Source organism: Mastigoproctus giganteus, chromosome 8, assembly GCF_048544385.1.
Source record: "Mastigoproctus giganteus isolate SK-2022 chromosome 8, ASM4854438v1, whole genome shotgun sequence".
Lineage (NCBI taxonomy): Eukaryota > Metazoa > Arthropoda > Arachnida > Uropygi > Thelyphonidae > Mastigoproctus > Mastigoproctus giganteus.
The window spans coordinates 130,673,351-130,686,794 of NC_143582.1; the positions used below are offsets into that span (position 1 = coordinate 130,673,351).

Consider the following 13,444-nt stretch of genomic DNA (forward strand, 5'->3'; position numbering starts at 1 on the left):
CATCTAGACAAGACTGTAATTATAGTTCAGACATAGCACTGGTTTTTAAGGAGAAATATTGCCTGACCTGAATACTATGATGTGGTCACAAAGGAACTGGAAAAACACCTTTCAGGAAAGCATTTCACCACGGATCAGGAAGTTCATCAGGCGGGCACAGACTTCTTCAGTACTGGAACTGATAAACTTATTGATCGTTGGGACAAATGCATCAATAAAACTGAAGACTTTGTGGAGAAGCAGTGCATGTTCACTTATTTCTTGGTGTATAATTTCAACTTCGTATTATTAAACATCACCGAGAGAAAAAAATATGTCACCTTACTTTTCGGAAACCCCTCGTATTAAAATATGTAGCAGTTGATTAAAAAAAAAAAAAAATTAGCATTCGCATTAGTAGAGGCATTTGATGCAAGAAAGCAAGCTTATGCAGCATCAGCCAAAAAAAAACCCACTTCCACTTCACCTCTCTGTTCGTTCAAAATACCTGTCCAGCTGAGCCTTAAACTTATTTAGGCTATCAACCTCCACCACAAGGGATGGAAGTCTGTTCCACCAACCAACCACCCGCTGGCTAAAGGCAAATTTCCGCACGTCTATCCTACATCTGTCTTTCCTCAATTTGAATTTATGCCCTCTCAGGCGATTTTTCTGAGCTAGAGGAAGAATCCCATCAGCATTGAGCATGCTTAAACCATTCAAGGCTTTATACACCTCTATCAGATCACCTCGCTGGTGCCTAGTCTCCAGACACTGTAATTTGCAAAACTGAAGCCTTTCTTCGTAAGAGCACCCCTTTGTTCCATTCACTAATCTTGTTGCCCTTCTCTGTACTCGTTCCAGCAGCTCTACATCCTTCTTGAAATGAGGTCTCCAGACCTGTATACAGTACTCTAGGTGTGGCCTGACCATTGCCTTATACAATGGAATAATCACCTTCTTATCCCTGCTGGAAAAATTCCTGTATATCATTGACAATACTCCATGAGCTACTCTTGCAGCCCGTCTGCACTGCTCAGAGAACTTCATATCTGCCTGCACAACCACCCCCAAGTCCCTTTCATTCTCTACCACTGTCAGTGTAGTACCACAGAGTTGATAAGTTGCTCTGGGGTTGCTGTTTCCCATGTGTAGTACTTTACATTTATCAATGTTAAACTTCATTTGCCACCTCTCAGCCCATCTGCTCAACCTTTCCAGATCCTGTTGCAGCAGCATAGTGTCAGTAGTGTCCTTGACAATCCTGCCAACCTTTGTGTCGTCTGCAAACTTGGACATTAAGCCCGATATACCATCATCAATATCATTTATAAATACAGAAAACAATAATGGACCCAACACTGAGCCCTGAGGGACTCCACTAATAACATCAGTCCACGATGAGCAGTGTCCATTGATTACCACTCTCTGTCTTCTCCCCCTCAACCACCCCTTTATCCATAGCAGCAATTTGCCTCCAATGTCACACTGCTCCAATTTGTGTAGCAGTCTTCCATGTGCAACAGTATCAAAAGCCTTTCTAAGATCCAAGTATATAATATCAAAGTTATTCCCTGCATCCAGTTCTTTTGTGACTGCATCATAGTATCCAATCAAGTTGGTCAGGCAAGACTTCCCCTTAACAAAACCATGCTGTGTCTGAGCTATAACTGAAGTCTTGTCTAAATGATCCTGCAGTGCTTCTTTAACCAGTGCCTCCATTAATTTTCCTGGAACAGAAGTTAAGCTCACAGGTCTATAATTACTTGTGTCAGCCTTTGATCCTCCTTTGTGAATTGGGGTCACATTTGCACATTTCCAGTCTATGGGTACCTCCCCTGAGTCCAAGGAAGCTCTCATAATTATGGCTAAAGGTTTGCTTACTTCCTTTGCTGCCTCCTTTAATATAACTGGATAGATCCCATCCACCCCGGGTGCCTTTCTTGTGTTTATCTTCAACAGTTTCTCCTCCACTTTACTCCCAGTTATTACAAGATTCTGTAGCTTACTGCTAGAGTTGAATACACCTCTGGCATTCCCCTCGCTGAATAACTCCTCATGTGTGAATGTCGATGCAAAATATTCATTTAGTTTGTTAGCTACCTGAGCAGGATCATCAACACTTGACCCATCAATATCAAGTGGACCAATCTGATTCATCCCCTTCCTTCTAGAGTTTACATAAGTAAAGAACTCTTTGCTGTTTTTCTTTGCATCCCTTGCCAAGGATTTCTCGTAATCTGCCTTCGCCTGCCTAACCTCCTTTGTAACTTGGTTGCATATCAACTTGTATCTATCATAGGCTTCTGTGTCATGTGTTAATTTGTATGTATCCCATGCATTTTTCTTCTCTGCCATATGCCTCATTAGTTCATCTGACATCCATTTTGGCCTAAACCTTGAACAATATTTCTTAGTTGGTATGTAAAGCCTAGTAGCTTCCAAGATAAGTTCTTTGAATGCTTCCCATTTTGAATTTGCTGTTGGTAACATCATCAGTTGGTCCCACTGTATAGAATTTAAATACTGTCTCAGTCCATCGTAGTCGCTTTTACGGAAGCAATAACCCTTCCCTTTACCCCTAATGGTAGTTACCTCTTTGAGTAAATCCCACTTCAGCACACTGTGATCACTGCCACCTAGTGGTTCATTTATCTGCAGATTCTTAATGCATGAAGAATCACTGCTGATAATCAAATCAAGAGTATTACTCCCTCTAGTTACCTCCCGAACATGCTGATGTAGAAAACAATCATCCAATAAATCCACAAAAGTCCTGCTAGTGTGTGAGTAACCAGCCCCCAAATTCCAGTCAATATCTGGGAAATTAAAATCTCCCATTATAAGACACTCTGATTTACTGGCCCACTCTATTTCCCTGTACAGTTCCTTATTATACTCATCAGAGTCATTAGGCCTATAGCACACTCCTACTCTCAATTTTGATCTCCCAATGTTTATGTCACACCAAACTGACTCCACACTGCACTGTCCAGCGATGTCGACTGGCTTCACTTCCTTGGTTTTTATGTGTTTCTTAACTAATAACATAACCCCTCCTCCCTTCCTATCCTGTCTATCCTTTCTGTAGACGTTGTACTCCCCAAATTGCAGTTCTGCATCCCTTATATCTGTGTGACACCACGTCTCTGATATCCCAACAATATCTGCCTTCGATGTTTTGAGCAATACCTCAAATTCATCAAATTTATTTACTAAACTCCTAGCATTGGTGTACACGCAAGTATACCTGCACCTGTTTCTATTCTTAGCTACCCTAACACAACCCATGTGTTTACTTGTACCGCAATGGCTCCCAGCAGTCTCTGAAATACCATGCATCTTGTTTTTCAGGCTTCTGCTCATTCTAATAGAAGCAGTGCAAGAATCTCTTTCACCTCTGCCAGTGGCTACTGTCAATCTATTGGTCTTTGTCTCCCCCCAAGCTAGCAGTTTTCCGACCCAAATTAATAATAATAAATGTAGTCATACTGGAAAAATTATAATAATGGAACGTGAAAATATAGTGTTGAAAAATAAGCAAGGTTGTTTCAACAGAAACTCACCAATGAATTAATGATCCCTAATTTGGATGAATAGGTAACTTTTTTTCAATATTTCATATATGAGATTATCAAAAAATAAATATTTTGTATTAAAAAAAAAAAAAAAACAGCTTTGATGGATACTGCAGTTTTCTCTGCAGTACCGATCAACCACTTTGCTCGACCCCTAGGGTACTGCTAAAACAGTTGGTGAAAGGCTACTTTAAAATATAACCAATTACCATGGGAACACACTTTTTCCCCACCCCCAAATTTTAATTCAAAAATTAAGCTAATCATGGCTTACATCAATAAATCCTGGAGGAACTGGGACATTAAATCCTGGATAATCTATGAGTTTTTCTGGATCATACTGCACTGCAAAATATTGTAGGGAAAAAAACCTTTATGATTCTGATTTCACTGGACATAAATCTTAAAAGAAAAAAAAACTATTTAACAAACAGGTTTTTTTCTTCTATTAGAGTAATTACATGCCACCAACAATTTTAAATAACATTTATGCAATTAATGGCATTTATGGCTTATGATATTTAAGGTAATGAATCAATTCTTGTATGGCCAGGATAATGCAAGAGACACTTCTTACCGGAAAGTAAATAACCACAATGTGCCTCAGACTTACACTATCAAACAAACAGCACTCTTCCAAAGGAGGGAGAAATACATTATTATTTATTTGTAATGTTTGCCATTCCCCAGATAGCAAACGTTACAATTTTGTGGATAACAATTTTACATAATCAAATACAAATCTAAATTTTTTTCCCTCGACTTTTGTCACTTGGTTCATGCCATAATGGGTAAATAAACAATATATGTGATAAGCAATCCACAATTTGAAGTAAATGCAACTCTTTTGTTTCTTAACTAAATTAACCCCATCAATCGTCACATGGGATGTTTCACACCCCAAGCATTATAATTTTTATTGTCAAATGTTTATTGAAGATGTAGCCTATGATACCATCCAGCTGACCAAATCTATATTAACAGTCATATTTTGATCACATACAGGTGACTCTGCTAGGAGTTCTGCGTGTCACATCCCACGACAATATAAAATTCATTTAAATTAGTGTGAGCCTTTCTTTAAATTATTTCTCTTCTTCTTCAGTGTGCTGTCTCTTTGCAGAGGTTGCCTGCCATCTTTGCAAGGGACAAATGTGAGACAGAAGCCCTAAACAAACCCTCATTACTCTGATCATACCACTCTCTGAGGTTTCTTCTTTTCCCTCGACTTCTTTTTCCACTGTTAAATTATTTTTGTTTAATTATTGCTTTGTTTTAAATTGACAGCATATTCCCTGGTGAATGAGAATGATGGAAACAAAAAAAAAAAAAAAAGTATAAAAACTTGTAAAATGTTACCTTCACTCACACACCATTTAAAAAAAATGGTGTGTGAGTGAATGATATAAATTGCATGTTCTATTTGTTTCTCCACCAGACAGACGGATGGAATGGAAACTTTATGGACCCCCACGGTCATTCATGCTGACACCATGCTGTTCGCTGTTCCAGCATGGTGTGGGATGCTGACACTGGCCAGTGTCACACCTGGGACCTTTGTCCCAGGTGTGACACTCCACCAGCACCGTTCAGTGCTGCCATTAGGCCTTCCTAGCCATGCTGCTCCCTTGCATGGTCCTTTGCCTCTGCTCCCGGGTGGAAGGGGAGGGTAGCCCCCCCCAACAGTTCCGTTTAGTAGGTAAGTCCAAACAACTTAATAAGAAATGGTGAAACTGTGAACTACCTTGAGCTGGTAGTTCGCGCGGTGTCCGACAGATGTTGAGTATCGCTGTGTTTCCCTCGAAAATTTTAAATATTCCGCGGCGCACAGTTTTGGAACTGCTGTTTTATGCAATAAACATTTAATTCCATAATTATTTTCATTATCTTTTACATTGTATACAGTTAAAAAAGTTATTTAAAAGGTATTTTTTAAATTCTTTATGGACATTCCAGAAGGTCAAGGACCAATTATAATTTTTCCTATTGATTATTATATTGGATTAGCGTGTTTCCGTTTTGCGCGATGCGCTCGCGGGATGAATTAATCGCGTTAATCGAGCCCAGCCTGTACTATATATGATATATCTGTTACTGTATTGTCAACTTTCTTTCTTCTTTCATAATAGCATCTCATACTGAAATCAGTAGAACTGATATTAAAAACAACCACAGCCTTTTCTATTTCCTTACCTTTAATGATACTGAGAAGTGCTGGAAACTTGTCAACAAAATTTTTTTTTAAATTTGAAAATGAAGCCAGATGATTAAATTTGTGCTACCTCAGCATTTTACAAGGATGTAACTTTTCAGTGGGAAACTGTGCACCATGTGGTCATTTGCAATGCTCAAGTAGCAGCAGTAGTAGTAGAGGCATGTGATGCAAGAAAGCAAGCTTATGTAGCATCGGACAAAGGGGGGGAAACATTTCACACATTCATTACATTCAAAAGTTTCGCCAGTTCCTCCTTGAATTTATTTAAGCTATTAACTTCCACAATGACAGATGGAAGTTTCTTCCAGCAATCAACTACCCGCTGGCTAAAGGCAAATTTCCGCACATCTATTCTACAACTGTCTTTCCTCAATATGAATTTATGTCCCCTCAGGTTTCTAATCTGAGCAAGAGGAAGAATCCCATCAGAATTGAGCCTGCTCAACCCATTCAAGGCCTTATACACCTCAATCAGATCACTTTGCACGTGCCTAGTCCCCAGATGCTGGAATTTGCAGGACTTAAGCCTTTCTTGGTAAGAGGAATCCCTCAGTTCCCCTCACCTGTGTACTTGTTCTAGCAACTCTACATCCTTCCTAAAATGAGGCTTCCAGACCTGTATGCAATACTCAAGGTGGGGCCTGACCATTGCCTTATACAAGGGGATAATCACCTCCTTATCCCTACTAGCAAAATTCCTGTATATCATTGACAAGACCCCATGACCTGCTCTGGCAGTCTGTCTGCACTGCTCAGAAAACTTCATATCTGACTGCACAGTTACCCTCAGGTCTCTTTCATTCCCACTTCCCTTGAGTGTAATACCACACAGTTGGTACATTTCTCTGGGGTTACTGCTACCCATATGTATTCCTTTGCATTTGTCAATACTGAACTTCAGTTGCCACTTCCAAGACCATCTGCCCAATTTTCTAGATCCTGTTGCAGTAGCACACTGCCATTACTGTCATTAACAACCCTCCCAACCTTTGTAACATTTGCATACTTGGACATTAAGCCTGATATACCTTCATCAATATCATTGATAAATATACAAAACAACAATGGGCCAAACACCAAACCCTGGGAGGCTCCACTAATAACATTAGCCCACGAAGAGCAGCATCCATTGATTACCACTCTCTGTCTTCTTCCACTCAACCACCCTTTTATCCATTGCAGCAACTTGCCCTTAATACCATACTACTCCAATATGCACAGTAGTCTTCTATGTGCAACAGTATCAAAAGCTTTCCTGAAATCAAAGTATACAATGTCAAAATTATTTTTTGCATCCAGTTTCTTTGTAGCTACATCATATCTCATCAAATTTGTCAGACAAGGCTTTACCTTAACAAAACTATGTTGTGTCTGAATTGTTACTGCACTCTTGTCTAGATGATCTTACAATGTTTCTTTAACCAGTGACTCCATTATTTTCCCCAGACCAGAAGTTAAGTACTTCCTCCTCAAACAAAAAAAAATAATATACTCTTTAAGTCACAATCATCCTTTTGCTATGGTTAACTTCAAAAATGGAGGTGGAAGATTTTAACATGTGTTGGTCACACAAATTTAAACAACAAATTCTTCAATGTATGAAGGACTAATGACCTGGGTAAGCCGATGTGAAGCACTTAAAACTGAAGACAGATCCTGTTTTATAATTTGAGAGGCTTAGGTCAAAGGACTTATGAAGTCCTGAGAATTTCTAAATTAAAGGAGCTTATGCCGAAATTTTTTTTAATGAAAAACCAAACTCAAAGCATATTACAACCTATAATACTTAATGTGCATGGGTTGAAGGTCACAAAGATGAAAGTAACATTAAACTTGAATTTCTGTAGATTGCAATTCTTGGGAAATACATGTGTAGGGAGGTTGTTCCAGAAAACAGAAGCTGAAGGAATAAATGAGAAAGAAGAAAAGAAAGTTGGTTCTGTAAGTGTGAAGTTGGACAGTAAAAGGACACTGACTGGTTGCAGCACTTGTTTGGACTGGCTTGAGGAGGGGGGGGGGATTATAGAAGCCAATTCAGAAGAACGGTGCCCATGGAAGAATCTACAGAAAAGCCATGCAATAAAAACAGAAAGCCTATGACTCTGAGAGAAGAGAGACTTTGTAAGAGATGTATCATTAATTAACCTAACTGCTCTCTTTTGAATGGAGTTTAGAAGCCTGAGAGAGATTTGAGGCTCTGCCTCCCCCCCCCCAATGTGGGAACAATATTCCATGGTAGGGGTGATTTCATATCTGTAGAGAGAGTAGCTGTTTAGAAGAAAAGGAATGCACAGGGGCAAAAGACAAAATCCAGTTTTTAGATGCAGAGGAAGCAATATTTGTGATGTACTTATTCCAAGAGAAATTAGAAGTCCAAGTAATCCCTACCAAAGATATGTGATCTAGTCTAGAAATCTGAGTGTCGCTGAATATAATTATAGGAGCAGAAGAATCCATTTTTTTTTTTTTTTTTTTGCAGAATATAACAGAACTGAGTTTTAGAAGGATTGAAATTAACTAAGTTATCTTTTCCCACTGTAGAAATATGTGGAGATCAGCATTTAAGGAATTGGTAGTGGATATTCAAGAAGTTGAAGTTGTTTGTGCAAGGCAAGGTTTCTCAAACTGGATGGTAAAATGCAATGTGCTACCATCAGCAAAACTATGGATTGAACTTCCAGTCAATGGAAGGTCATTAACATACAAGAGGGTAAAGAGTGGAAGAAAGAACAGAACCTTGGAAAACATCATTAGTTGAAACATTAGAAAACAGACACATCTGCCATCACCCACAGTGATCAGTCAGAGAGAAAATTGGAAACACAATTACAAAAAACATTAGGCAATTCATAAGATGGAAGTTTATTTAGAAGACATTTATGAAAAACATGATTAAAAGCCTTTGAAAAGTGGTTGCTCAAAAAAGCCTTTCCACCAAACTTTTCCACTGAATTTGTTCATAGATGGATAACATAAACCAGTATATCAGCAGGGGATCAACACTGAGAGAATCCAGATTGGTGATCATTGTTCAGATCAAAGGTTTCTAGATAGTTTAGGAGTTGCCAGTTAAGGGATTTCTCCATTACTTTAGAAATATTAGAAGTGCAATGGGATGATATTGAGCGAGTGGCAGGAGTCCAAGCAGTGTGCATGCACGGGACATCATGAAGGCCACATTATGTCAAGGAGCTGGGTATATTCTTGCTTTGTGTAAGCCATATGCAAAATTTCAATACTTACGTCCTGTCCACCTTTTCTTACTGTTAAATACATCATGAGTAGTCAAATTAAAGAAGAAACTTATCAGCAAAAAAGAGAGATTTAAATCTCCAAAATGCTTCTTCATTCATTTCACAAATATACGTGGTCTCTTCCAATCTCACTTCCACTTACAGTCCGCCAATCCCCACATATTTTTTCTGACAGAATTTTTTCTGACAGAATCCATTGGTTGATTTAACCACTTCTCATCTCAGTTGTCCTAATTATTTGTAGTATTATTCCTTTTACTTCAAAGAAGGTGTTTGTGCATGTATCCACTCTGATATTCCCTGTGAGAAATTAGTAATTTAGGATCTCCTCTTTTCAGTTTTCTCTAGTAGCTTAAATTCTCTATATGTCACTCTGTCAAATTTATCTGTTGCTAGTAATGATCTTCCAATTCCACTAATCACTTGGAACTCTTTGATTTCCTTTCTTTGAAACTCAATATTCTTCACTCCAAATTTCTTAACAGTGAGAGTAATTTTCCTTGCAATTTTAATGTTCACAACTCCAACTGGCTTCAGTTTTCTAATAATGTGGACCCAGCAGGTCGATATGCCGAGGCTTTTGCAATTACAAATGATCTAGCAGAATACCAGAAAATCCTAACCATACAGCCAACTCGTTTTCTCATGAACAACCCTTCCAAGTGAGGTCTAGGCACTGCAGATCACAACTTGGTGGTGATGGTCTCTTCTCCAGTGAAGACTTTCTTTCATGGCCATTCTCAACTTCATGTTGTTTGGCATTAAAAGAATGCAAAATGGAATGATCTGCAAGATTTCTGTTTTCTTTTCAAGGGTTGGATTACTCTTTTAAAGCTTCTGATGTTAATGTTTGCTCGAATAGTGACAGTGAAATTATTCTTGTAGGAATGAAATCCTTTATTCCACACTCCACCTTAAAATCTCATCCTTTATCTTAACCTTTGGTTTTTCCAATTAGTGTTCTAAGGCTGTTCGTGATAAGAATATTCAATATCGCAATTGTCTTGAATCCAATCTCCAGGTTCATTTTCTATCTACACCACTTCTGGCAACAATTATAAAGCAGTTATTAATCAATCCAAACTAGAATTTTAATAGGCTAACAGTAGAAAACTTGCTTCTTGTTCAAATGTAGTTGAGCATTCTGGTCTCTTGCCAAAGCTATTGACTGCAACTTTTGCCCACCTGTACTCCTACCTCTGTTAAAATCTGATGGTTCTATTGCCACCTCAGCTAAAGATAAAGCTTGCTAGCATCCTACTTTTCTAGCGATGACCTTGGTATAACAGACTGGAATAACCATTATACCGAGTTATACAAAGTCTGTTATGCTGCTATAATATACTTGGTATAACTCCTGTTCTCTAATGCCTTTTTACACTTTCTTATTTCAGGGCTTGGAAATTTGCTCATATCCGGCCAATTCCTAAAAAGGGTAACAAATCCCTCCCATCGAATTATCATCCCAGTGTACTTACCTCTACTCTTTCCAGAGTAATGGAGAAATCCATTAACAGCCAACTCCTAAACTATTTTAAAAACTTCTAAATGATCAATGATCGCCAATATGGATTCTGTTACTGTTGATCAATTGGTGATAAACTGATTGATGTTACTAATATTTGAAAAAAATTTAAGGAAAAGTTTGATGAAACTTTAGCAGTTCCTCTTCACAATTCAAAGGTTTTTGATCATGTTTGGCATAGAGACCTTCTACATAAGCTTCCAACTTGTGTATTGCCAAAGTTTTTTTGTAATTGAGCATTCAGTTTTCTGTCTGGCCACTCACTGCAGGTAATGGTAAATGAATTTCTGTTTTCCACTTATGCTTGCATTCCCCAAAGTTTAATTCTTTCTCCCACTGTTTTTTTCTCTTATATATTAATGACCTTCTTTCATTGTTTGAAAATCCTTTTCATATTTTTGCTGATGATAGCATATTGCATTCCACTTCCCAAAGGAACCTTGCACTGCACCAATATAGCCTCAGCTTCTGGAATATCCACTAGCAATTCATTAAATCCTGATCTCCAGGTAATTCTCCAATGGGGCACAGAAAACTTGGTTAATTTCAATCCTTCTAAAAACTCAGTCTTGTCTTATAACTCACTAAAAATGGATTCTACTCCTATGCTTATCTTTGATGACACTCAGATTTCTAGACAAGATCATATATCTCTATTAGGGATTATCCTCATGTCTAATCTCTCTCTCTCTCTCTCTCTCTCTCTCTCTAACATAAGAACATCACAAATATTGCTTCATCTGCATCTAAAAGACTGTGCTTTCTCTTTCACTCTTGATCTGGCTTTTCTAATTTTACAGCTACTCACTCTGTACAAATCTCAAATCTTCCTTACCACAGGATATTGTTCCCACATCTAGGAGGTGCCCCATAATCTCCCTCAGGCTTCTAGACACTATTCAAAAGAGGTAGTTAGATTAATTAATGACATCTCTTACAAAGCCTCTCCACACTGTCTCATCATAGATGTTCTGTTTCTGCTACATCCCTTTTCTATAGATATTTCCATGGACACTGTTCTGTAATTCCACTCTCTCTCTCTCTCTCTCTCTCTCTCTCTCTCTCTCTCTCTCACTTCCAAACCAGTCAACATCCTTTTAATGTGTAACTTCAAACTCACAGCAGTCAACTTTCCTTCTTTCTCATTTACCCCTTCAACTTTCATTTTCTGGAACGACCTGCCTTCACACGTATTTTCTTGAAAATTTCACTCTAAAGAAATTCAAGTCTAATGTCAACAAATATTTTCTTTCATCTTCTCAACCTTATTTGGGAGTTTCACAAAAAAAAAAAAAAAAAAAAAACTTGCTTCACTATCCCTTGATTTGGTCATGTCAGTCAAGATTTTTTTTTTTTTTTTTTTTATTACAAAATTTTGTTTCTAATGATGATTTTGATTAGATAATACGATCTAATGTTAGAATTAAGAGTAAAATTTTAAAGTTTCCCTTTGAAATTATTACTTGCTTTTTTTTCCCCCAAAAAAGGACTAGTTGCCGCTTCCAGTTCATATTCCATACCTGTATTCAAAAGCTACGAATTTAATGATAACTGAACAACATATAAAAAGCATATAGAATGAACTGTAAATACCAAAAAAGTCATTTTTATATGTACAGTTATTTCATTTAAGAATTTCTTTAAATAATTTTCTGAATAACATGTGAAGACAAATAATTGGTGTGAACTTTCCATGATTTGCATATTTTGATATAATTCTTGGATAAAAATGAGTCTAATCCACTTATCATTCCATTATACTTAAGAAATTATGTACTGAGTACATCATTATTTCTTAGGTTTATTTCTCATTTTGTCAATTTACAATGAGAAATAAACTGTACCAAAACTGCAACTCTCTTTAAGATATCTTTGTGATATTTACATTCATAATCTATTATGGCAATTAAACACTAATGCAATTAGCTTTCACTGACCTAGTGTCCAATGCAAATATCAGTCTATGAAGGAAAGAATTCTCATGCTGTGTTAGGTTGAAAGATATGTTTTTAATCTGAAAAACCATTTAAACTTAAAGATAGCTAGCTTCTTGTAAACAGTTCAAATGAAGCAGTAAAAATTACATTTGTAAGAGAACATCAGCTAGTACTCTTCCATTATTTTTAACAATGCAGTGAAACCAGTTTACAGTCATCTTAGTTTTTCACTCACTTCTTTCACTGAGGTTTTTTACTAAATCCTATAACTAAACGGAGAATTAAAAATACTTATTCTGAAAGATACTGGTAATTAAATCTGGCCAAAGAGCTGGATGACAACTATGATCATTACTATTTCTTGTTTAACAGATTGTAGTAAATAATTTGCAGATTTTTAAAATTCCATATTCATAAGTTTAATCAATGAAGCAGCAAAACTAGCTGTAAATATCTCAGTGTGTAATTTTCATTGTTAGTACAATTAGAAGAAACAACTGGAAGCCAAACTGTTTCTCCCATTACTACAATTCTTCTGCATTTTCATTTCTTTTACCAGATTCAAACTTCTATGAAAATAACATGGTTGCTTAGTGAAATAGTACATAAACAAATACATTGAGAATATCATGGCACACAAACAAATAAACAAAACACTGGAACGTTTTCATTTTCTCAAATAGAATTCATAACAAAAATGTACTTATTCTTTTCAAGGTTACCCTTTTGCAGGATACCAAATTATTTAGTATTAGTAATGGCAAATGATGCAAGAAAGCAAGCTTTTATACAGTATCACACACACACACGCACGCACACACACAAATTCCAATAATGTCTTGTTCAACCTTAAATTCATTCTAACTATCCACTTTTACAGCTTGACATGGATGGAAGTTTGTACCAACAATCAACTACCCACTGGCTGAAAGCAATTTCCATATGTTTATCGTGTG

At 37.1% G+C, this 13,444-nt stretch overlaps 1 protein-coding gene across 1 annotated transcript in view; it reads right to left on the reverse strand.

Moving 5' to 3' along the window:
- LOC150081821 (zinc finger CCHC domain-containing protein 8 homolog) overlaps positions 1-13,444 on the reverse strand; it is a 412,851-nt gene that overhangs the window by 132,156 nt on the left and 267,251 nt on the right. Inside the window, exon 10 of the mRNA XM_090380330.1 lies at positions 3,832-3,902. Within this exon, the coding sequence (XP_090236456.1) occupies positions 3,832-3,902 (71 nt within the window). The remainder of the gene's footprint in view (positions 1-3,831; positions 3,903-13,444) is intronic.